Source organism: Apteryx mantelli, chromosome 2 (genome assembly GCF_036417845.1).
Source record: "Apteryx mantelli isolate bAptMan1 chromosome 2, bAptMan1.hap1, whole genome shotgun sequence".
Lineage (NCBI taxonomy): Eukaryota > Metazoa > Chordata > Aves > Apterygiformes > Apterygidae > Apteryx > Apteryx mantelli.
The window spans coordinates 115440158-115467278 of record NC_089979.1 but is presented as its reverse complement, the minus strand read 5'-3'; the positions used below and the strand labels follow the sequence as shown (position 1 = coordinate 115467278).

The 27121-nt window shown below is 34.9% G+C and overlaps 1 protein-coding gene across 6 annotated transcripts in view; it reads left to right on the top strand.

Moving 5' to 3' along the window:
- Positions 1-27121, top strand: part of BBS9 (Bardet-Biedl syndrome 9) — a 312936-nt gene that overhangs the window by 16754 nt on the left and 269061 nt on the right. For all 6 annotated transcript variants that reach the window (XR_010883441.1, XR_010883440.1, XM_067291268.1 and 3 more), the window contains exons 6-9: positions 13092-13266; positions 20484-20586; positions 22137-22320; positions 23434-23563. Coding sequence is in view for 4 of the 6 variants with exons in the window: in XM_067291268.1 (XP_067147369.1) it covers positions 13092-13266; positions 20484-20586; positions 22137-22320; positions 23434-23563 (592 nt within the window). In the remaining 2 variants the exon portion in view is untranslated. The remainder of the gene's footprint in view (positions 1-13091; positions 13267-20483; positions 20587-22136; positions 22321-23433; positions 23564-27121) is intronic.

The following is a 27121-nucleotide window of genomic DNA, read 5'->3' as shown; positions in this document are numbered from 1 at the left end:
ATAAGGAGTGAATACTAAAATTCCATGCTTTGAAGACAGATGCATGAAGTGTAGGCTTCCTGAGCTACTATATGAAGTGCTCATGAAATGTGTGAATGTTCATACGCTGTAATAGAAAGATGACATTTCCCAGGTGAGAGTTGAGTTATATGATTGTTCTCTGGGGGATAAGTGATGTGTTGAGCTGGGTGTATGAACATCCCCAACACTTTGAGATTTCTTTTTCAAATTATGCTGTTAAAAGATGGATGTTGCCTTCCACTCAAGAATTGAAGAAACAGTGTACTGATAGCTCACCAGTGGGACACACAAACTATTGGGTTACCCTTCAATAAAATAGAATGCTAATTTGATCTGGCAGCAGAGAAAGAAAGCATAGTTTAATAATCTGGCTTTCTTTATTAGTTGCTGGGTTATTTTTGAACAGTGTTCATTCATGCATAATGCTTCTTTATTTTCATTTGAAAAGTATTATTACCATTTTGTGTGATTTCACAAAATATACTTGTATCACTTATTATAGTTAAATAATCAGTGAATTCATTGTGGTTTTATGTAGCCTCTTCAAATGAGTTCATAAATGATTTAGAATTGGTTCTTCCTTAATCATGTACAGTACAGGGTTTTGAATTTTTTTTTTTAATTGGAAACCTTAATACTGGAAATTGATTTCCAGATTGGTCAGATTTATTTGAAGATATTCCATGAATACTGTACAAATAAAAAGAAATAATAAAACAATAGCAAAGGGAAGGAAAAAAATGAAATACAACTTGGACATGAAAAAGTTACAAGCAAAAAATAAAGTGTGAAAATACCTTGAACCTATCTTTTTCTCAACAAATGGCCTTGGATTCATTTTACTTTTATTATAGCAATGGCCTAGAGGCAAAGTATGTTTGAGTGTTACAACAAAGAGGGTGCTATAAGGAGGAATTTTTTTAATAATAAAATACAACGTATGTGTAAACCATGCAACCTTGTAACAGGAAACTTTATAAGAAGGACAGACTGTGCTTAACTTTTCCACAATTCTGCAAGAATGGGTTTTATTAGGTGTTAGTCTGAAAAAAATTATCAGCTGAGTTTTATGCTGCAAGGTTAAATGATTCTTATGACTATGTTTAAATACAGCAGCAATATAAATTCAGACTTTGATTTATTGGCTAGTTCTCTTAAGGAGCAGAGTGTTTAACTATTACCTTTCTGTTAAAATGCTTCTGGATAAAGAAAGATTATTTGAAAGGCTTATTCTTTGTGAGTTTTGTTCAAGAAATAAATCTACCAATCACTACTTTTTAAATACTTTCTCACCTAACACAACTTTGGAAGCCTATTAGTATGTTTTCAAATAATGATGTTAGAACCTCTTCTCTAAATTGAATGTATGAAAGGAAAAATAGTCAAGGGATAAGCTCTCTGAATCTCTTACCACCTGGTTCCTTTTCCCTTCTTCAACTTTTCTTTCAAAGGTGAAGAGAAAAATCTTACTGAATTAAAAACTCCCATTGAATTCAGTATGCCAGAATGTTGCTTCTATTATCAATTGCTAGGTCTGTCACTTATTCTGTACTTCATATAAGCAGGGCATAATAATTAAAATAGAGTAAATCTAACTGTAGAAATACATAACTTTGGGAGCAGTTATGTATGTAAGTGAAAGACCATACCATTCTTTTTTTTTTCCCCCCAAATATTTTATGGACTTTGAACTGTGCTTTTTCTAATTGCTTTTGTTAAAATATGGTACCCAAATGTGTGCAGTCATTGTGCATTGGTAGTATAAAGAGTTTTGTATCTTGCATGTGGGGTTATGGCTTCTGCAGTATTCCTGCCAAGAATCAACCAGTGCCAAGCAGAACAATAATTACCTCATATGTTTTTAATAGCACATGTATATTAATAATGACCCAATCTCACATTTGTCTTTTTGGTGACATATTGTTGACTCATATTTAATTCATCATCCTACTCTAATCCCCAGATTCTTCTTCTTAGTACTATTGCCTGCCATTCTCTGGTTTCCTGTGAGACAATTGTCTGAGATCATATCAGATGTTTTACTTAAGTTTAGAGATGCTGTCTCTAAAGTTTAGAAATACAGTATATATTATTACCCTGTCTAATAAATAGTTGGACGTGATGAATTTTCTTTTACTTCAAACCTTCTATGTACAGCTTTATTATTTACATATGTACTTTTTTATTAAACGTTCCAGCATTTCATGTGGATATCAGATTCATTAGTTGCCCTATAATTTTTCTTCTCCAGAAGAGTACAGTTTTATTTTCTAACTATTCAATCTTTTTCATCTTCTTAAAGAGTCTTTCTGAAATGTCTGTACATAGCTTTTGTTTATTTTTCTAGTGTTCTTCTGTGAGTATTTGTATTAAGAAAAGAAAAAGTCTGCTTAAGTTATATAAGTTAATTTGAAAGGTCACCAAACCGTAGTTAGTTGTGTTGCTTTTTGAACAGATGTGAAACGTATCTTGTATAGACTATGATGCTTCCTACTAATTTTACTGTAAAAGTCTTTTGGGGTATCAGGAACAATTTGTACCAACAAATCTATTAGAAATCACTCTGTTAGGTCATTCAAGAGAGATTTTCTTTACTTGGAGATTTTAGGTAGTAGTAAGTCTTAGTGTAACCTCAAAGCACAGAAAAAAATGTAAAACAGAGAAGGAATACAGCAAGAGGAGTTAAAAATCAATGAAAATATGACAAGGTAATTCTGTTTCACATTCATGAGGAGAATTGTAATTTTGTACTGTCCAGTTGGTGCTGATCATGGGGTGTGCCTCCTTATGGTGACAACTTGTTTTAGACCTTGTTGAAAGTTAGATTTATGATTGATGAGAAATTTGGATAGCTGTACTTACGCAGAATAACAAGGTTTTTAAACACATCCCCAAGCTACCAGAAATTCAAGAAGCTGAAAAATTGAAAATTGTCAGTGGACTTTGTTGTATATACTTGTTTTGTGTAGGACTGCCATGTTTTCCCTGAGTGTTAAGGCAAGTTACGCTCAATGAGACTTGAACATACATGAATCATAGTTCTTGCCAAGCAGCAGAACCTCTGCCCACTGAAGATTTAAAGGCTGGTGCTATACAATGCTGCCATTTCAGGTAGCAAAGTCTTAAATTTTTGGGAGAAGTTTGAAAATTCTGGGGGGTTTAAATAACTCAAAAGGCAGGTTAGCAGAGTAAAAAGAGAATTTTTTAAGCTGTTGGATTCAAAATTTGTTTTTTAGAGTTATTCTGTAACTTTAGTGTGCAGTGCTTTGCTGCCTGTTCTGTTGCCACTTGTGTAAAGTCAGATTGGATGAGAAGATCCATAACTGAAAGCAATAATGCTGCAACCTTTCAAGTCCTACTTTTTTATAACATTGAGTCTGATTGTTAGTGTGGTTTAATGAATAGAAACAAATATGAATAATCCACAGAAATTTACTTAGTGTCTGTAGTGAGTAAGAAGGACAAGGAAGTATTGCAGCAGCTTTGCAAATCCGACATGAAAATTTAGCTGTACAGAAATAAAATATATTCAACTGCCTATTAATATGACAATTGAATATAATGAAAAGGTGTGTCATCTTGCTTACTTGTCAAAAGTAGCTTACTGGCCAAAAATTACTGTGAATATAATGTTTTACAATGTTAGTAGGAAAGTAATAAGAGCATGTGACTGCAGTGTGCTTCCCACAGTCTTAAAATACAAGATAACAAATTGTTCCTGCTTGTTAAATCAATGATGTCTTTTCTCAGATTGCCAGAAAATAAACTGGTAATGACGGTGATTTTTTTGCTGGAGATGTAATTCACTGACTCATTTGACCACAAAGTAAGAGTTAGTCCTTTCCATCTGTTGGTTCTTACAGGCCTAGGGTGTGTATAGACAAATGGTCTAAATGTTAAAAGTAGCTGTATTTTATTGGCAGCTTTTTGTGGATATTTAGTCAAGCTGTTTGTGTTTATAATTTTAACCAGATATTTGAAACATCTTAAAGAGGTATAGGAATTCCAACTAAGCTACTGTAAAATAAATGAATAAAATCCCAGTTTTGCATTATAAGCTTCAGCCTGTCAGACTATAAAAGTATTTTTAATGAGTTCTTTGGATATGATTTCACTTACTAGGGATAGCATTCTTCAGAAAGTGTTTTGAGCAAATCTCTATCAAAATCAATTAGTAAAGAATCAAAGAGTGCTTTGGGATGTGCTTAGGAGTCTTGAAGTTTCCTATTTGAAGGGACAATAAAAATGGAGAAGTAGGAGAAAAGATGGAGAATATTACTGGGTTTCATCAGTGTTGTCCCGTTGTTCTGTTTGGTTGTATGCGTACAAATCTGTGTCTTTGAATTCTGAAGACAGATTTAACATATGATATTGACTTAAGATCCTACTGATAATTTCTGAAAGTGCTTAAAATATCATTGCAAAATAGAATCTATATTTCAACTTTAATTGAGCTCAATGAAAAGTTTACTACTTATTTGTGATTTTCATCTAAAATATAGTCTGTATGCATTAAATAACTATTCAGTCAAAAGCTATTGATTTTGAGGGGCTAACTGCTGACAGTATTTGGCTTTATTTCATTTTTATTTGTGGCAGATTTGCTAGTTCAGCGAGATGTTAAATAATGTATACATAATGTATGATATATATTTGTATAATCTCAGATGAGGGCAGTTTGACATTGGAAGGGTTCACAGATTAGGATTTCTCCTGCCTCCTACATAAAAATTCTGTTGATAATTGATTGAATGAAAAAAAAAAAATGCCTATACTGTTAGTATTGCAACACCTTGCTAGATGCGGGTGCTTCAGACTAGATTTCTACAGTTGCCTGGACTTGGAAAATAATTGTGTTGACAAGTTAAGAGAGAGAAACTGAATTAAAGGGAAAGACAGACTTCCACCATCCTTCCATGATTCTTCATTATTCAGTCTGTTCAAGACCTGCTCTGCTATATTGTCTAGAATTAATCTGAGCATCTGTAAGGTGTATTGAAAAAGGAACAACCCTTTGTGTGATATTGCTCTTGCAATGTTTGTTCTGAGATGGTGAGCTTGCACTAAATAGTTAGGATTGTCCATTCTTGAATGCTTGAAAAATTCTTCGCTAAACAAGGGTTGTAATAAGCAAATCATAGTAACTAAAATCTGTTTGGAGGAGGACACTTTACCTCTCTTATGGCTATACAGTGCCAAATACAAGGTTTCTTTCAGTAGAAACTTTTCTGTGTGCTGGTTGTTGCATCTATGATAATTCTGGATCTCTGTACTGCATGCCAGTCTTTTGTGCTTCACTGAATCAAACTTTTTTTCCCCCTAAGTGTCCGTTCACCACCTTGGATCAGTATGAGGTTTAGAGAGAACATTCCTGAATAGCACAATCTAATTCTGTCATCTTGTTCTGTGGCTGGAGTTAGATCAAAAATAAAGGAGTGTATTACAGCCTCCAAAGGACTGATTGTGTGAGTAAGGTCTGAGTTCTCTGATTTGGCCTTTGGAGACACCTTTTTAATACTTCAGCATTCCTTTTCCATCTAAATTCCTTTTCATGATTTACAGCAGGTAGAAATCTGCAAGAGATTAGGTAGAGAAAATACAATATGATGGTTGAGAAATGCAAAAAGGTCCATTTCTTAAGGTAGTTCTGTTAACTACATACTTTACTATGTCTTAACCAGGGAGACTTCTGAAAGAGCGGGCTGTTGCAGAGCAAACATCTTTTATGTGTTGGGGTTTGTGAAACCTTGCAGTAAAACAAGTTCACTATCTTCAATACCATAATATTCAGAAGGGATTAGAAATAGTTAAAACTGTAACATCAGTAGAATAAGGATTAGTGTTTCCCATGTAGTTTCTCTTAAATTCCCAGCACCTTCCCTTATTTTTATTTCCTTCCTGTTGCAGTGATTTTCACTTCCAGCAGAAGAGTGCTCAACTCAGCTGGAAAGTATGTACTCTTCTTGCATCATTAGGTATGGGTACGTACGTTAGCACTGAATGATGCAGGGCATTTTTCCTTTTCCTCTTTGCCTGTACTCAGGGTATTGCACTGCCTTGGCAGTGCTGTCAGACCCTCTGGCTCTAGAACGAAGGGCTGCAGTGAAGTCTTGAACTTTGATCCCTCCTGTGGTAACGCAGTGAGCAGCCACCAGACCACCAAGCTCGGCAATTCAGTGTTCTTTCTGAATGCACACTGACATGTGCTTCCTGCTTTGGGTTAGAGAAGTAACCTAAGACTTGTGTTTTACTAGGCATACGTTGTTTTAAGAACTGCCTGATGTATTTTTCAAATGGTTTTTCCATTAGTCAGAAGCGATTCCTGAAGGGCTTTTCTCGCAGTTGACCCAGATCTGCTTTGCCTCAGGAGCTACATTCAGCTGCAAGTTGAATTCTCCAAAGCAGCTTTGAACTGGAGGTGACTTTGGTTTTTATCCTGAGAGAAATTTTTGGGGTAGATCTCAATGAGGAAGGAAAATAAAAACTTATTTGCTTGTGTCAAGTCAGCACAGTGACTTTTGTTCCAGTCTGTGGGAATGCAGTTTGTGTACATCTTTTCACTGGTCAATGCGCTGTAGATTTAACGTTTTTTTTGTTAAATTAAGAAAACATTTCCTTTATATCCGTTAAAGGAAAAGGCTCTTAGGTTTTTGACTGTCTATTATAAATACCAATTTATCTTTTTATTTCATTGACACTTCCTCCCACACTAAGCTTTTGACTGAAGCTTTTGAATTACCATTGGTGGCAGTAATGTTTTCTGTGCTGACATCTCCCTAAAATCTGTAACTTTATGAAGCCTGTTCTGATTTCTAATTTATCCCATTTGATGCTGAAGTTTTTGTTGCGTGATTTCACATGCTGCTCAGGCCTTGTGCTTACATGATGTACTTATTTTCATGAAAATGATTTGGTGCCAGAGGGGAGGCTCAAGCAGAGGAAATCATTAACATGCAAAAACTTGAGCTCCAAAATAGCTTTAATTAGAAGCTTATTTCAAAGAGCCACCACCTGCCTCTCATTTTGGCTTTGCATTAGCTCTAAAAATACATTGTGGTTTAAAAAGAAAAAGAAAAAAAAGTGTGACATAAATGTATTCGTATCATGCTAGAATAATGAAACTACAAAACAACAGTAGCTGGACTTGTGCTTAAAAGTAACACTTGCTGGCTGAGGGACATTCCTCTTGAGGCAAGTTGCTGAAACTATGTAGAGTGCACTAAGTGATTCCATCTGATCTGCAGAAAACACTATGGGTTACATTTTCACTTTATAAATATGTCACTGGCAAAGCCAACTGACTGCAATAAGCTTTTTTGAAATGGACGTTTCTGGCTGAGCTTTTGGAAGACGGTGTTTCTTAAAGTAAAACATAAAAACCCTATTCACTAGCTACACATTAAAAACAAATGGCCAAAGAAAACAAGGTGGCCCATAAAAAGTTGGGAAATAAAAGTTCATACACGATTTAATTTTCTTTAATTATGCTTTTACCTGTAATAGATTTGATAATTGGAGTTTGATCCATTAATACTAGCTAGTTAAAATCCAAACTGAAAATAAACTATAAGGGAGTAAAAACAACACAAATATGATGAGCAAAGTGCTAGCAATATTAATATGTGATGCCATGGAAGGCAATAAGAGTCATTACTGGTTTAGTTTTGTTATGTCAGGTCTTACATGCTTAAAATACATTGGTTTCTTCAGAAAGTGGTTCAGTAGTACAGTATGCAGTGGAGATCATGGGAATGCTCTAAATAACCTGTCATATATTATTTGACTTAAAGTCCCTCATTACTATTAAAACAGGAGATCTTTTAACAATGATAATTGTACATGTGCTTAGGGATTCACTTATGAATGCTAAGGGTAAAAATTTCCATGTCTTATATGACATATAACTTCTTACATTTGTGAGAATATGCTGTAGTTTTATTTCTATTGTCCCTCATTTTCATGCTGTAACAAAATTGGTAATCGTAAGTTTGATACTTCATAATATCTATGAGAGCAAAAAGTATTAATGCTTGTTACTTAACACCTCAACATCTCTAACAGTTTTGTCTTTTTAACTGTTATTGGCATTGTAATAGGTCTACTAAATTATCACTGCTGCATACCAATTATAATATCTGCTGTAATACATTGGGTTATTAAGCTTCATCAGAGGAATAGAAATTAACAATTAAATTGTATATTTTAGCCAGGCTGCTTAAACTTGAAGGTTATAGTCAGAAGCTGTCTAAAAGATACCATTCCCACACTACCATGAATATAACCAGAAATACTTGATATTGAATGCTAAGTATTAAGAAATTTATTATTCAAGCTTTCTGTACTAGTAAAGGCATTCACTTTATGATTAAATGTCTTTTACACTTTTCGTCTTAAATCAAGCAATATTTATAATTTTTTAAAAGAGTAGAATAGCAGTATGACAAAAACTTAGATGAGTGTGGTTTTATTTTTTTCATGGTTTTTGAAAAAATTGTACAGAATATTCTTATGTTTTGCTGCATTTTTGGGGGGAGTTGTGGCAATATCTTTATCTTTCTAATGTAGAAAAGATGAAAAATGAGAGTCCTTGAGAAACAAAATACAAATGCATCCTATTGTGTCTTTTAAAAAACATAAATATGGTTTCTGTTTTGAAGTTGATACCTTTTATCTCTTCAGATTTCAGGTAGCAGGGAGATTCCTTGAAGCTATACATTGAAAGCTAAGGCAATGGAAATAGGGCAGATTTTGCCTGAGATTTATTCCGTAGTGTATTACATGCTGATGGTAGATTAATTCAAAGGAAACTGTAGAACAGAAGTTGAGGACCTTGTCTCTATACCCAGGCTTACAGGGTTGTACTCTTGATAAAGCTGTAAAATGGAAATGGAACTCAACAGTTAGTCAATGTAAAGTGTTGAGGGGGGGTTTCAGTATGCCTTTGGCTGTTGAATTCTAACATATGTAATTCCCCAGTGGTATTTGGGAACTACCCACTACACTTTTGAGATAACAGAAGCAGAATAACCATGGTCACATGTACATCTGGATCATGAAGTGGTATGTTCTTGCAAGGCAAATAATAAAATGCCACCAGTGATTTCTGGCAGCCAATAACTATATTTTAAGATAACTATACCTAAAAGACTGTTGTGGCAGCCAGTGGGCTAGTACTTTTTACTAAAGTTTTCAGTGTTTGTACAAATTTCTCAGAGAACTTTTGCTTATTAGTTAACAGCATGGTTTTACGCAGTTAGTTTCAGCTAACTTTCTTACTTTTTCTAGGCTGTATCAGCAGGCTGTTAGTACTGTCAGCAATTGCTGGAAGTGGAAGCTGGGTATCATTAACCTATTGATACCATACCAGTACAGAGCATCCCAAGTTCTTCTGTAATGGTCTCTGTTGTTTGCTGATCAGAAGATACATGAGAGGACTAAATCTTGTAAAATTTCACAGACTGGAGGAACAGATATCTACCATGGAGCTTTGGAGTAGTTCAGGGATAAGAAAGATAGAAGCTTTCTTTGAATAATTTTTAATCTCTCAATGGCTCAGCTGCTAAGCTTGGGTGGAGTTATTTATGCAGGGTGATGATATACTCATTTGAAAAAATAAAAAAAAAATCACAAATTCAGCATGGCATCCTACTGACGGCTGTCAGGTGAGTACTTGAGCACAGAGAGCTGGAGGCCCAATGGGAAGTGGTTAGGACCGACCCTTCCAGCATTGGCAAAACTTTAGCTTGGCTTAGCCCGTTTGTCTATCCACAGCCTTCGTGTGCTTCAAGTGATAGTCTCTGAACTTGTATAGTTGCTGCAACTGTTATGAATTTTATATATAATTTTTCTTTTTTTATTTACACTAACTGTAACATTTAAAATCATTGGACCTTAATATTAAATAATTTTCAATTTCACACATGCATCTTGCTTTATTTTTTAATTGAAACATATATAAGGTACTTATAGATGATTTTCACTGACTAATTTCTGAATCGTATGTTGGTAAAATCATTGCAATGTTCTTGGCTAAAACTTCAGAGGCTCAGTATAAGCAGCAAACCAAATGTTCATCCTGACTGTGATCAGTAGATGCTTTAGCCTCTTGAATACCACAGACTTCAGCTATAGAATGTCAGCTATGAGTTATGAATAAATCAAACAATGCTGGAACCTTTGTGCCGTGTAAATAATACTTAAGAGGTTAAATGATACTTAAAAGATTTTTAATAAAGCTGCTTTATACAAATTTGAGAAGAAACTTACTAGTTATCTACATGTAAGAGGTTTGTGTATATATGCTTATCTAATGTGTTTGTATAATGTAGAATATGTTTCTAACTTTATAAACAATAAAATCTAAGATTGAACAGAAGCCATAGGCCCTGCTTTATAATTTAAAAGTCTGTGTAGAAAACTCTAGGAAAATCATAACTCTAAAACAATCTGTTTAGAAAACGTTTTGGGGGATCTATATGTCAAAGCCATAATTCTCTTAAAATTATTGAATTTAGTCACAGGAAACATTTGTTCATTGACTTTATGCTGTTAACAGAGGTAAAGAGTTTCCATTTCCTAGGAGGATGTATGACTTCAGTCTGCACATGGAAGAGGAAAAATTTTAAAAGTACTGCTATTTGGAAACTTCAAACAGACTTCAAAACATTATAGATTAAATTTTGAGACTTAATCATCAAATTGAAGTTGCTGGTGACAAATCACCAGTAGCTTAAAGAGCTGCTGGTAAAATGATATATTTAAACTTTCTCACTTGCAGTAGTAAAGAAAACCAAAGATGCACTGATTTGCTGACTTCAGTAGCTGGCAAAATCTTAGTCTGAGAGCTATTGAACAGTACTCTAATGGTTTTCATGTTGAATTGCATTTCTGCAAAGCGTTGGTTGATCAGTACAGATTCTAGCATGATTCAGCTGAGGAAGATTAGTTTTAATTGTTTTCTCAGCTAAGTTTTTTATTCAAAGCTTTATTTAAAGTTTTCTCAGTTAATTTTTTTATTCAAAGCCACCAAGGATTCTTGATTAATGGAGTACTTTATTCTATTTTGTGTTTAGTATGGTAAATAGGATTTTTCTCGTGTTGAAGGAAATTCTTTTCTATACCTTAATTTATGAATTTGTTGAATGAAAGTGCTATTTCTGCTTTATTAAAGAAAAATTTAAGTGTTTGATATCAGCAGTTAGTAATATTATCCTTCAAAATATATGTGCTTTAGGAGATTTAAGAGACAAAACAACAAAACTTTTAAATAAGAATGACATTTAATTTTATGGTTTTCAGAAAAGATCTGTATAGAACTAAGGCAGGAGACAGGTGGTGTGATTGTGGTTGAAATGCCCAAAAGAGTGTTCCTGAAATTACACTGTTGTTTTGCTGGTCTATCTATATCATCATTGGTGTGAAGAACTAAAGTATTTTAATTTTTTCACTAGAGAGACTGAGAGAATGAATTTAGCCTCTGCCAAGTGAACAACATAAATGACATTTTCAAATATCCATCTCACCAAATAGCTGATACTTGCACAGGGTTTATAGGACATGCAGTGGACTGTATAAAGTCTGGAAGGAAGGATAGGTGAACTTGATAATTTTTAGAAAATGGGAAAATCTCAACAGGGGAAGAGGAGCCAGTGGAAAGGATTCAGGTGCTTTGCCTTCCTTTCATCTTACACAAGCCTGCTGCTTGTGTTAGAATTCTATGTTTTTACCCTAAGCCAAATCTTTATCCTATGTTTTAATCACAAGGACAAGTAATGCAATGTGCTGTGTGACCTATCATGCTGCTATTCATTTTAAATTTCTGTTGATACTTACAATTTTTATGAAGAATCACAATAGGGATGGGTAACTTTTTCCACTGTATTTTACGTTTGTGCTTTTTCAGATATTGAATGTCATCTCTTTGACCTTTTTGTAACCATGCTTATCAAAGTGTGAGTGAGGGTTTTTTTAGTTCATTTTTGTTTTCCTTCCTATGTTAGAAAATTTTTTAAGGGGTTGGGAATGGCGAGTGAGTAAACAGAGAATTTGTCTTAATCCTCCAGGCATCTACCTGAGACGTAAAGAATACTTTAATGCAGAGGAATAGACTTACATTAAATTGCAAGTATTGCTATGCTATGTTTGCAAAATTGGGGTTTATCTCTGAATTTAGAAGAGGTACTTTCATCAACTTCAGAAGGTGTTTGAGTCTTATTGTTGCAGCTGTCCATTTATAAATGTATGCAAAAGACTGTTTATATTTGAATTATTGCCATCGTATATGAAATATACAACCCACAATCAGCTTCTGATCTCTGAAGACTTCAAAATGAAATTTTGATTTAGATTGGTGTACTTGAGATATGGCAAGTCATGTCTTGAAGCTGTTGAATCATGGAATTGCAGGGCTCTGAGAGACTTGAAGTCATTTACTCCAAGCTGATTTTTTTTATTTCAATTTTTAGTAGTGTTGGTAACAAATCGATCAGACCTATTTTATTTTTATCTTTCCTTGAAGATAAAAAATGTGAATGCCAAGTGTGGAAAACATTATCATTGTATTATTTTCACTATAGTATATATTTCTAGGATTATGAATACTATGAATAGTATATATTTCTATGATTTTTTTTGTTATATTGTTTAGCTAGACCTGAAAATGTGGAATAGGTTATTTATTTATAAATTGTTATGACTGCTTTTAAGATACAGAGGTGTTTAAGAACCAGAACAATTTTGCTTTTACAGGAGCATTCAAACATTTCTTTAAACTGAAATTGTAACAGTTATGTCTTTGGGAATTTTGGTTTGAAATGAAGTAATCAAACTTTTTTTTGCTATTAATGTATTGTGGATGTTATCAAAAAATCTAGTTATCTAGTTTTGTTCTTTTTAATAAATAAGCTTTTTATTAATATTGAAATGCTTAGGGTTCTTTCCCATAGTAAACACATAAATTAAAATTAATCCTATTTTTCTAAGGATTGCTTATGAGTACTATTTAATTTTTTAATAATAATTTTAAGATTAAAACTGTATAATTAACATTGCTTTGTTTCCTTTGTATTTAGGTCGAGATTTGATATGTATACAGTCCATGGACGGGATGCTCATGTTATTTGAGCAGGAAAGCTATGCTTTTGGACGATTTTTACCTGGTTTTCTTCTACCCGGTCCTTTAACTTACAGTTCTCGGACAGATTCTTTCATTACGGTGTCTTCCTGTCGACAGGTTGAAAGTTACAAGTATGTGTTTCTGTTAAGTAACTATTGCATATTTTGGTGATGTCATGTAGTAGGTAAGCAAATGAAATAGTAACCATGTCTAATTTTTATTGCCTTTACTAATATTGTATCCCAAAGCAGCTGACAGGTGGTTACAAGAAAGATGAAAAATAGTATGTTACATGTTGAATGTAATTAATATCTGTGTACAGCTGTAGAAGAAAGCACATTGTGTGTCCTGATTTTATGGTCATATTTAAATAATACAAAAATGTTGTATTATTTGGAAGTTTATTAACTAATCAAAAGCACATCATGTTGTCCTGCAAGTGCCAGACTTTTCCACACTTCAGTGCAGTTCAGTTTTACGTGTGTTTTCATTTTTGTCTGTACTAGACTGCTCAAGCAAGGAGACATTCCTTCCAGTTGTTTCAACATCATTTTTATTTTGATGCAAATAGATGTTAGCCTGATGAATCTGTTCAGTTTTCAGGAAAATTTTGAATCAGGTTAAAAGTCACTGACAGTGCTTTGGCTTTTATGATCATAGGATCCTCTTCAAGGAATGAGAGCTGGTGGGGAGAGATGGAATCCACCTGATGAAGTGGGGAAGGAGGCTTGCTAACCTATTTGAGTGCCACACTGAGGGTTAAGTACTAAATCCTGCAGTTAAGTGACGGAATAGGGGACAAGGGTAAAGTGCACACAGGGGATGCTGTCATACTCCCTTAGAGGAAGTGGAATGACTGGGGGCCCATCTGGAGGTGTTCACAAACATCTACAGTCTGGGCAACATAAAGGAGCAACTGGAAGTCTATGTGCAGTCGTAGAGCTATGATGTCACTGAAGTTACAGGGATGCAGCGGGTTAGCTTGCATGCCTAAAATGGTGCAGTTAATGGCTGTAGGCTCTTTAAGAAGAAAAGAAAGACAAGGGGGATTTGTGTTCACCACAGAGGCAGCTTGGATGCTTGGGGCTCTGTTAGGGAACAGATGACCAACTTGTTGAGAGGTCATGGGCCACAATCAGAGGGATGCACAATGAAAGGGATGTTGTGGTGCACATCCACTGTGAAGCCTTCTTTAAACAAGCAGAAGTCTTTCAATTGCAGGCACTTGCTCTTGTGGAGGACTGATGTCTTCTGGGAGGACAACACAATGGACTTGAGCAATCTGGAAGGTTTCTGGAGTGCATCAGGGAAAATGATGCAAGTGCTTGTTAGGCTGGCTAGCAAAGATGCTTTGCTGAATCCACAGCTTGCAAATAAGAAAGAACTGCTTGCAGATGCAATAGTCAATGGCTGCAGGGCCCATGAGATGGTATAAATTAAGATCCTGAGGGAAGTGAAGAAGATCAGCAGACTAAAGATAGTAGATGTCAGGAGAACAGACTTGGGCTAGTTCAGGGAACTAGTAGGCAGAATCCTGTGAGAAGCTGCCCTGAAGAACAAAAGGGCTCAGGAGAGCTGGTGGATCTTCATGGACAACCTTTGCAAAGCCCAGGAACAATCCATCTCAATGTGCAAGAAAATGAGGAGGAATAGCAGAAGGCAGCTTGACTGAACAGACAGCTTCTCACTGAGTTCAAATGGAAAAAGGAAGTTTATGGGAGGTGGAAGCTAAGATGAACTACCAAGGAGGCATACTGTAGGGCATGTGAGCGTGCAGGGGATGGGTTTGGGAAGATAAGCTTGGTTAAAGTTTCTGCTGGCAGGGGATGTGAAGGACAAGAAGGACTTCCACAGATACATCAGCCAAAAAAGGACAATCAAGGAAATTGACCCACTGCTGAATGGCAACTTTATGACAAAGGCATGAAAAAGAGCAAGGTACTCAACATAGTCTGCCTCATGTTTTCTCCGTTAAAAATGTCAAGATTTACTCTAAGACCTTCTGAGTCTCTGCCTAGCAGTAAATTTTGGAGGGCAAAGGTACTACCTACAATAAAAAAGAATTAAGAACTATCACACGGAACAAAAAGTGGCAGAACTGTCAGGCTTAAAGAGTAATGGTCAGCGGCTTGAACTGTCTCCTGGTCTGTTTAAGATTGAAGTAGATACTTTAATTTTCTTAGAAGTGCAACAAGCAAATATTATATGAATCCCAAAAGTCCTTATTTTCAGTTCAGTATTTATTTTTTAGTAATAATTTAGTAGAGTTTCATTTGCCTCACAACTGACAGATCATCTTTGTGAACTGTTATTTTAGGCAGCTGTCAATGAATCAAGTAGGCAGAGACCTTTCAAAATGTAAAAATGATCAGAGCTAAGCATAGCCCAGAACTGGAGCCAGCAATCCATATGCGATCTCACCAGTGCTGAGTAGAGGGGAAGGATCACCTTCCACCTTCTGGCAATGCTCTGCCTTAAGCAGCCCAGAATGCTGTTGGCCTTCCTTACCATGAGAGCGCACTGCTGGCTCATAGTCAAACTTGTTCACCAGAACCCCCAGTCTTTTTCTGTAGAGCTGCTTCCCAGCTGGTCTGCCCCCAGCTGACCAGCCTTCTGCCTAGGGTTTTTCCTGCCCAGATGCAGGACTTTGCACTTCCTTTGTTGAACTTCATGAAGTTCTTCTCAGCCCATTTCTTCAGCCTGTGGAGGTCCCTCAACAGCAGCCCAACCCTCTGGTGTATCTGTTTTCTATTGTCTGCAATCTTCTTGAGGGTTCACTCTGTCCCATCATCTAGGTCATTAATGAAGATATTAAACAGTCTTGGATCCAGCATCAAACCCTGGGCTACACTACTAGTGACTAGCCTCCAGCTGGACTTTGTGCGTCCAGTCAGTCATCTGAGCCTGGCTGTTCAACCACTTTTCAGTCCACCTCACTGTCCACTTATCTAGTCCGTATTTCATCAGCTTGCTATGAGGATGTTATGGGAGTCAAAAGCCTTACTGAAGTCGAGATGAACAACATCCACTGCTCTCTCCTGTCCATCAGGCCAGTCATCTCATGGTTGAAGGCTATCAGTTTGGTTAAGCATGATTTGCCCTTTGTAAATCCATGCTGACCACTCCTGATCACCTTCTTGTCCTCGATGTGTTTGGAATGGTTTACAGGAAGATTTGCTCCATCACCTTCCCAGGGACCAAGGTGAGGCTGACTGGCTTGTAGTTCCCCGGATTCTCCCTTCTTCCCTTCTTGAAGTTGGGAGTTATGTTTGCTTTCTTCCATTTCTTAGGGACCTCTCTGGATTGTCCTTTTTTTGTGATCTTTCAAAGATAATTGAGAGTGACTTTGCAATGACTTTGGCCAGCTTCCTCGGCACTCATGGATTCTGCATCCCATCAGGTCCCATGGACTTGTGTTTCAGGATGTTGAAGTCAGTTGTAAACAGAATGGATAACCTGGACCTGTTGTCAAATAATTAATGTTCGAGTATGCTTGAATGTTATGCTTGAACATTGTTGTATACATGAGGGTTTATTTTAATATCTTTTTAATATGATGAAGAGGCTTGGAAACATTGATGCATATTGTTGGGAAACATTAGCGCTTTTACAGACTGATTCAGAACTAACCAGTTAGGTAAGACCTAATGCTAAGCTTTGTGTATTTTTTTCTTTTTGAGAGATGTATTATCTCAAGATTGAGTGCTAGGATGTTGTTAGTCAGGTACATTAGGCACATTGTGGTGAAATCCAACTGAGAATCACAAATCAGTATTTTGGTGCTTTCAAAGGTAAATACCTTAGAATTTCCAAAACTGGCAACAAAGCTTTTCCTGTCTGTTTTGAGAATTTTTTTCCCCTTTTTTTCCAGCTGAAACACTCCTTGGCCTACTTATTTTCTTGCTTATAAAGAACTTTTCTTTTGTTTAAAGCTTGACTTTGCTATTTTGCTGAGGATACATGAGATTTTCATGCTTCCATTTGTAAATGGGCTTGGAATATATTCCCTTTCGAATGTCTAATGATCTACCTTCTTGCCATTTTTGGTCCTATAGCAGGACAAAAAGGTGACTAGCCATTCTCTGTTTGGCTGTCAGTGTGGTCGGATAAAATGAGTTGTATTTTTATCATTAGCTTGGAGTTGTATTTGCTCTTTGGGCTTATGTGGTCTTCTGAGGCTCTGATGGTAAATATTTTCAGTTCACTTTTCTTTTGGGAATATCTTCTACATTAAAAACAACTGCTAAAGCTGGCAATTCCTCTCTCTGCAATTAAGCAGCAGAGAACTTGGGAAGCATTTAATACACTGAACTGAGGTTTTTGTCTTCCTAAAATGAGTCTTTCAATCTCTCCTCTTTTTTTCCTCCAGAGTCCTCCACTTGATCTCCACATCCCTTGAAGCTGCAGAAACTTCAGCTTCACAATCTTGAATGACTTTTTAGATACACCTAATCACTCTGCTGAGCAACAGATACTACTAAATAAATGAATAAATTTGTGTCAGGACCAAAAGTATTGTCCTTTTTTTGTGAATGAGTTTGAGTGCAGTTGTCGCTGCTTTTCCTCCTGGACTTAAGTTATTTTACTCCTAATATTTAGGAGTGGCCAACTGATATGCCAAACCTGTTAAACATGATGTTTTCTTTCTTTGATTTTTTTTTACACTGACCACAGTTATGAGTTATGATTATGAGTAATCTATTGTCTACAAGTCATTAGTTCACTGACCCAGATCAAAATATGCTTTCTGCAGTGGGATTTGGTCTTGATTACAGTAGTGACATAATCTAAGTCATTTAAAGGATCATTCTAGTGTTTTTTTTAAAAAGGGAATTAATATTTATGAAACGTGGTGTCCCTGTCATGATGTATTTTGGGCGCAAGAGGATGAAGGTATGTGGAAATAATCATCATCAAAGAAATCCAGAATGCCACTTTTTTGCAGATTATGCCCTCAAGAATCTAATCCAGGGAATGTTAACCTAACACAATGCTTGGTCACACTTTATATTACCATGTTCTATCACCTGAATTTCTCAATCAATACTCTCTGTTTATTATGCTCCTTAAGCTTAATAAGAAACTTTTAGCTTCTGGATATTGCGTCAGCAGATTATAATCATTGTGTATTATTTTATGAATAGGGGAAAAGGTATGTGGTGTAAGTAAAAGTAATTTGTAAAAATAGAAAATTCATATTTTTCTGACTTATAAGAAAAATAAATTAGAATTCAATTACTATTAACACTGATAATGAATACAAAGAAATATTTTCCATTTAAAATGGACATCTAACTTGTTTTCATCATGTTTAAAGATTCATGACTTATTGTTTTAACAAGTTTGGCTAAAATTTTCTCTCAGTCTGTAATTGATTCACAAACATGCTGTCTTTATTGTAGAAATGTGTTGTTTTAAAGGTGTTCTTCATTTGGATCCTGGATATTGGTCTTTACTACTATCATGTCTTGAGACACTGGTTCTAATCTCTAATGTGTCTCTGAACTATTAGGACATTAGAACAGAGTTAAGTAATCCTTCTAAAGTGAAGAAAATAGACATGGTAAGGAGAGCAAAGGTTATTTTTGTTTATATTAAACAGTTTTTTTTCTTATTTTAGGAAACTAGAAACGTAGCGGTCCTACCTAGTATTTTAGCAGAACAAGTTGACAAATTAGAAATTATCCATCTTCCTGTTGCTCATATAGAGCATTGCTTTCAGTTTGAAAGCGATAGCTGCTGTGTTAAGAATTCTTTCACTACCTGAAAGCAAAACTCCTTTCATATTTAAATGATTATTTATATGATTAATCATATATTAATTATTATATTTGATGTGATAGCTGGATTGAAAACTTGTCTGTTGGTCACCTGTGGTTTGAGGCTTTTTGTGATGGAGGACTTGTATTCAGTTAGGTGGTACTTAGACATCAGTGCATATTGCTGTTCAGTGGGATTTTGGTTTGGAGACTATGTATCAGCCCATGATTAGATAATGAAAGGATTATGTGCTAGTCTGCATTTCTTGCCCAAATTCCTGATATCACCAAAATAAGATGAAAAGAGAAATTTTTCTTATATCAGAATCTGAAACATCTTTTATAAATTCTCTTTTAATTTAAAAAAGGCAAGTGAATTTGTTTGTGTAGAAAGATGTTAAAAAGACACAATCATTTTGTACTTCTAAAAGCAATTTATTTAGTATTTTTAACTAGGTCATAGTATTCACCTTATCAGTTATATTACTTACTGCAAGTACATAGTTTATAGTTTCTTCTGTAAGTAAAATACTAGAAGCTAACTAGATAAAATCCATCAGTAGCCAGCACCACAGTACATACATCTGAGATATGAGGGTTGCTATGTCATCATTTTAAATATATAAATTTGATAATATACAAAAAAATACATATTTTTAATTGTTAAATTACCACAGACTTGGGAAGGATTGGAACATTCAGAATTTTGTTGTTTTGAGCTTAGGAGCTGAAGGTACTCCATGACTTCCAGGATTGAACTCTATCTTTTAGATAAAAGGTTTTAAGAATGAAAAAATACTTTGCATTGATACATTTTCTGTGTCTGTGTGTTTTTTTTTTTAACTTTGTGAGAGATTTTGATATTTTACAGATTGTCATCTGATGTAACTTCATTGGAAACAAGTTAGTTCAGTGAGTTATATAACACCAGTGCAAATTCAGGAAAGAAATAAGAGTTACAGTTAGCATCTTTCATTCTAATGTCTTCCTTGCCAACTTTTGCTTAGTATGCTAGGCTGGCAGTTGCAAAGTAAAAACACAGCAATTTTTGCTTGTTTCTCAAATATATTTGAGACAGATGTGCCACCTACCAGTGCCAATTTACAGCTATCTCTTGGATTAGAGCTATTTAGTCTACTTAATGGACATATTTGAGATTGTAACTGTTATAAATAGCAGATTATATTTTGGGGTAGTTTATAAATTTCATTCTTTTATATAAAGCTGATTACAAGCAAAAAAAAGGTTACATTTCTGTCATTGTCCTAATTTCATATTTTGAAAATATGTTGGTATCCTGACTCTGTCTTATTTGTCATCAGTATTTCTATCCTTTAATATATTAAAACTTTGCTTTTTTTTAAATATCAGATGAAAATTCAAATGAAATGTATGTTTTGAATTCTGCCTTTGCATTTAACTCTTACTGTACAGTGATATTCATTTAAAAATCTTTTCTGTTAATAGATGTATCTTCCAATACGTGCATAGTCATAGTTTGATAATTATATTTTGCTTTTTTACTTAATGTAAAAGGTATTAATTACAAAGATACTTGCTATTTTTTCCTTTTTAATTTTCTATAACAGATACCAAGTGCTGGCGTTTGCAACAGATGCTGATGAAAGACAAGAAAACAGAAACAGAAAAGAAACAGAACAGCAAAAACTTAGTTCTGGAAAAAGACTTGTGGTAAAACCTGTTTATTTTACATAACCTGTACGGTACATTGCATACATATTAAAAAGATTGAATGCTAAGTAAGAAATGGAAAAATTGTCTGCTGACAAAGGACCTGATCCAACTTCCATTAAAGGCAATGGAAAGACTCCAGTAGATTTTTGTTAGGATTTCTTTGGGCTCAAATTGTTTAAGGTTGGGCCTTAAAATTCCCTGTTGTTCTAAGGAAAAAGAAGATTGTGTTCTGAAATTGGCTATTTCTAAGCTAGTCTTTGTAATACAGAATCTAAAACTGTAGTAAAGTAGGTATATCTGAAATATTGCTCATGTCTTGAATTTGACAGTTTATTTGTGACTGTATATTGGATTTACAAAATAAACTTCATTGCACTTGGAGAATCCTTTATTCTTTACTAGAAAACTCTGCACTGAAAAAGATGTTTCCCTAAATAGCCAGTACTTGCAAAGTCCTGGCCTCTTTTTTATTTTTATTTTTTGTCAAAAACATGTGAAATAATGGTGTTCAAAAATGCTCTGTGACTAATAAATTGTTTAATAATTGATCTGCATTCTATTAAGAGGAGGGGAATTTCCATTTCTGTGGTTCTGCATTAGAATTGCTTATCTGCTGAGTATAGTGCATAACATGCTAGGCTCAGCTTATTTCAGGTGTGACAGTAAAACATAGGGAGAGAGTTTTCCTTACTTCAACTGTGAAGACAGTTGAACTTCGATATTTTCAGACGTTAGAAATCCTGAATTCCTTTTCAACCAGCTTGGCAGTAGTCAACAACAATTTTTTGCAGGTGTGAATTGGTTTAGTTGAAACTTCTGAGAGGAGCTGAAATAACAAACTGAAGAAGTGTATCAGTAAGCAGCAGTATTGTTTAAAGGTGTGAGGATATAGGCAAGGCAAGATTTTCAAGTATTTATTTATTTACTTATTCTACCTATGTACGTAGTTGAAAAGTAGACAAACTTTCATGCATGCAACCATTCTTCAGACTGAAAATGTACGTTAATGACTGCAAGCCCGAATGTTGGCTTGTGCATCTGAAATCTACTGTGCACCTGAAATCTACTCTACTTTTTCCAATTATGTATATTGGTAGAATTACATGCATTGGCAGAATAAGTTCTGCTTACTAGCCCTGCCCTTGATATCAAAGGACATGTGCAGAGGCAGATTTAAATGATTTTGTAATTGTGTACTTGGATTTAATATTCAGAGTATAAAGCATTTTTATGTTGAATGGAATGTGTATTTTGAAGTTTAGGTTAATATATTTGTAAATTGAAGCATAGCCATCGATTCATGACTGTTTCAAAAAGTGTTTGGATGTTGTTTTTGCTGTTTTCCTCACAATGAGGAAAATCACAACTGCCTTCAAAATAAGTAAGTGGGTAGCTAGAATATCTTCTCCTTCCCAAAAGACCTTGATTTTGCTTTTCTAACTATATTACTGGTATTCATGTAATTTGAATTCTGAGCCTTCTCTGTAAGTGTTTGATTTAATATGCAAATGTAAGCTGATCTCTGGAGCATGTTTTTTCTTTTGAAGGTGGATTGGGTTTTAAACATCGGCGAGCAAGCACTGGATATATGCATTGTGTCCTTTAATCAGGCAGTTTCTTCTGTTTTTGTGCTTGGTGAGAGAAACTTCTTTTGCCTTAAGGATAATGGGCAAATCCGATTCATGAAAAAGCTTGATTGCAGCCCAAGTTGCTTCCTTCCTTATTGCTCAGGTTTGTAAAATGAAAATTCGGCTAAAAAGCTTTAGTTTATATTTTTACAGCTAAGAATTTTTTTCACTGAATGTTGTTAATATGCTGTTGATTCGTAGAAAATGTGTAAAATCAAATCTTTCTTGTTTTGGATGAAGCAGATTTATTTTCAAATATTACTTAGTGTGAAGTATCATAAATTTTAGAATTTAAATAGGTATTTTTTCTTCCTAATAGCAGATCCTTGTCTAGGTTTCAATAGCTCTTGAGGCAACTGAGTAAGTTTGCCCAGGCTACAAAGGCAAGAAGCATGCAAGAGTGAGAGACTTTGGGAGAGTAAATTAGTATTCGAGGTGCTTCTGTCATTTACTGATAGAAGAATGTTTGAAACATTAATATAGAATAGGTATTCAGAATCTGTAGTTCTACAGCAATATCGAAGTTGCTTCCACACAATGCAGTCAGTTAGTTTTCTCTCCTAATAGTAAACTTTTTTAATATTTGATTCTTTTTGTCTGAAACTTGTTAGTGTCTTATTTTTAGATTTAGAGTCTTATTTTAAACTTCAAAAATACTATCTTAATCTTTATATACTTTCTGATTTAAATTATAACTAAAACATAAATGCTTAGATCTTTCATCAGTGTTCAGAGTTCAGTGAATTAATGAGCAGTATAAGTAGCTGATATTATTTAAACAATGTGTATTTTTTGTCATGTCTATCCTGGCATGTGAACATAGTAATTATGATGGATCTTTGTTAGTTGTGTTTTAAATTACCTAACATAGCTGGCTAGAACCATGTGGCATGTGGAAAAGTTGTGGCGTGTGTGACATGTAGTATGTAACTGGAATTTGTATTCATATTAATCACTTATCTCTTGGTTATTGTTGGTGGTTATTGTCAATGTGTTTTTCTTCATTTTGACATTTTAAAATTCTGTAAGTAAAAAATAAAAATATTTGTGTGTGTGTATATATATAAAAATATATATATAAATATATATTCACATATACCAAGTAATGGCTTACAAGGAAAAGAAAAAACAGCATAATAATAATATAAGCCTCCAAGAAAACTACTGGCTTATGAAAGTATCTTTCATCTTAAAACTGTTTTTATGTCTTTAACAGTGACAGAAGGAACAATAAACACTCTGGTTGGAAACCATAAAAACATGTTGCATGTTTATCAAGATGTGACACTGAAATGGGCCACTCAACTTCCTCACGTTCCTGTATCAGTAAAAGTAGCAAATTTACAGTAAGTAGCTTCTTAAAGTTTACTTTTTCAGATTTGTTTACAGTAGTGAAATTAAGCTGTGGATCCTAACAAACGGTACCGAGGTATGTAACAAATAAGGTGAATTGTAGAAGGAAAATTCAAAGTTTTTTTTCTTTGTTGTGTAAAATATTCATTACATTAATGGATATACTGATACTTCTAGAAGAATTCTAAAACTGCTATACTCGTGCTTTAGATTTTCTTGTTTTCATGCATGAGGGCAGAATTTGGTCTCCCATACCTCCAGTTAAGTAGTTTCTTCTTTAACAGAATAAGAAGTGAAGCTTTGCAATCTGGTAAGGCCTTTCCTGAGACATGAAAATAAGGAATCTTACTGAAAATCTGTTTTTTGTTAAATATATAAGAGCACCGGTATTACAGAGATGATTTGTTGGAACAGATTATTCAACTCTATTATTAAACTATTGAAGTTAGTGTAAGGAACTGTTTAAATTGCTCAGGATTGCACTGCAACAGACCAAAATTTTTTGTAAAACATATATATGAGTGACAGGGCAAAAAACTCACGGAGGAGGGAGGGATCAAATATAAAGAAATTATGACAGTATTACTTGTGCTGAATCTCTGTCACTGAAACGAGAAGCAAACTACACAAAAGTTCAACTAGTGTTTTTACAATCCAACTTACAACTGTACTGTGTGAACGTACTGCATGAACAACACTGTGGGTGCTGGCTGCCTGGTGACCGTGACCACGTGGAACGCAGTGGGAGTATCCTTGACAGGTAGATTACTTCAGGTCCCCAGCAGGCTTCAGTGGCTGTAGTTATGCCCTTGAACTGTAATGCCAGCATACCCTGGGTTGTTGAAAACTTACTGGATCGTAAATTGTGTGTTTTATCACAAAATCTCATAATGTGAAAATGCAACATCTGACTAACTAGCTTTACAGCTTTATGCAGGCTAGAAATCTGTGAGGGGAGTTAGTGTTTTCTATTTGGTACTAATGGGTACTTAATGATTTTAAAATAGTTGTAATTTAAAATTTTTTTGGAGAGACTCTAAAGAGTTGCAATAGCTTTCATCAAGCAAGTCTTACATGTAAAATAAAACAAATTATCCCAATAGGCCAGATAGCATAAAACAAAAAAGGTAAATTATGCAGGGTATGACAGAACAGCTTTTGAAGTTTGGAAGAAATGTCACTGTCATTAGAAAAAAATTGAAAAAATAGGAGATTATACTAACGTTTGTACATACAATTATTTGTTTAGAAACACATATTATTCAAATACTTGTTTTAATTAACATTTAAGAAGTTTATGCAATTTCTGCCTGTTTCATGTGATTTTTAACATTCAGTAGTTTGATCTTAGTGAGAATGTTGAGAGCCTGGTAATTCATCCCAGATCACTTTGCAATTACAGAATCAAAATTCCCACAGGCGTACTAGTACTGGGGTTTGGTTTGTGGTTTTGTTCTGTGAAGGATGGAGAGAAAGCATTCTAGACATATAAGCTTATTTTTTATACAGGTATTGATAAACACACACGTGTGCATGCACACACACAGATATGTTCATATATAACATCAATATGTAAATGTGTGTGAGTACATGCATGTGCACGTGCACACACACAGGCCAGAAAGGAATGGGAGAAGTCTAGGGCCTATGTGTTTCAGAGCTATGCACCAGGGGCAGTGTAAGATCTCTCCCTTGCATTGTTGACTAAGGTAAGAGACATGGTTGAAGGACAAAGGTTTGCAAAGAAATGTGATTCTATGATGGCTGAAGGTATTAAAAGAAAGCAGGAAGTAGTCCAGATAAGTTTTGACTTGCATTGCTTTGAAGTTCATCTCAGTATGAGCAGACAGTGAAAAAACTTGAGTAATCTGTGGATTACTAATAATTTTGGATACTCAGCTGGAGCTACTGATTGATTGCGTGCCTGTGTGGGGAAAAGCAGATGGCCAATACATCAACTCTTTCTTATTTCTAGTAGCTGTTGTTTTCAGAAATCCCACTACAGCTTTTATTGTCATAAGCTCCTCTCACTTCTGACCTCCTTTCCAGGAGGTATAGTTTGCTCCCAGGGAGAAGACAGGTCTGGTTTACAGTTCACAGTTTGTGTTCTTATTAGAATAATGGTAGTTCATATTGTTCACTTTTTTTATGTGACCTCCATCTTTTTATCCTGCAGGAGTAACACTTGCTGCTTGGTTTACATTTGATTTTATTAACATATACATATTTTTTTATGTATACATATAGCTTTTTTGCTTAGTTAGTCCTTTGGATCACTGTATTCAAAGCGTAATTAAAAAATTTCAGTACTTGCTAATATCTTGTATACATAGCTAAATTCTTCATCCAAGTACACACCTCCAGCCTTTCCTACAGCCTTTTCTCAAGTCTTTGCAATCCATTTTTGCTCATATCCACTCAGAATGTTCCTGCAAAAACTGTGGTGGTTCATCACTTTGAACAAATCATTTTCCTCAATTTGTCGCTTTCCTGGCTCATCCTCTAGTGCCTCAGAGGTAGGTTACTTGTCTTTCTTTCAGACCTGTACAGCTGTTCATTGCAGGCACAGAAAGTCTGATAAATTTGGAGTATGTTGCTCTTACTGCTTGTGTTAGGAACAAATGTGCCCTGTAAGTGTAGAAGGACCAATTGCTCAGGCACCTAGGAGGCTCTTCAGTACATGTATAGTAACTTTAATGCTTGCAAAAGAAATATATATGATCAGCAAGTCATGTCAGGATATCCCATGATCGTAGAACTAGATTTAGTGTATCCCACATGTATTTATACATGGTATGTTTACCATGCTTTTGGAGAAAAGCTTATTTCCTGTTCATTCGGTTTTAATGTTGGGTGAGGATGAAAATGCTTGTCCAAGTGGATACATTTTGTCATTTATTTAAATATATGCAGTATGCTTGTGCTTCTGTCTAACATTCAAAATGAAGATGAGCTAAACAGCAAAAACTGCAGTAAAGCTTACAGAGGTAGTAATTTGGTTTAAACAAAGGATGTGCTTAGAATATGTATATATACTTAAAAGGAAATTCTCTTTTTATATGAGTCAGTGTGATAATGATTTTCTAATACTCCACTCAGGAGAGGCCTCAGTCTCATTTGGGGCCTCTAGGCACTACTGTAACATAAATACTATTAAGTGTTTTAATAAGCATAGAGTTGTTAATACTACACTGCTGAGAGAGGAAAGCGCCTTACATATGACCTATGTCAATGAATTATTTTCATATCCTTTTCACTTTTATTGTAAAGCTTATAAAGTAAATGGAGCATTCTGAAAGTGCTTGTATTTACAGATCATGTATGTTCATCTACCGTTTATTGTTGGCATAATGTCTATCGTGCTTCTAATATGCGTCTCTGGCTTGATGGAAAAGAGCAGCCATCTTATGTAAATCTCTTGGGGCACGGGTAGTGACTGTCTCATAAAGGGAGTTGTACACTTACAATCTTTCTAGTCTGCTCCTAAGATCAAGCCTTCAATGGCTTCAGAGAATTTCAACTGAGTAAGCAGCTTGCGTTTCGAGTGTGTG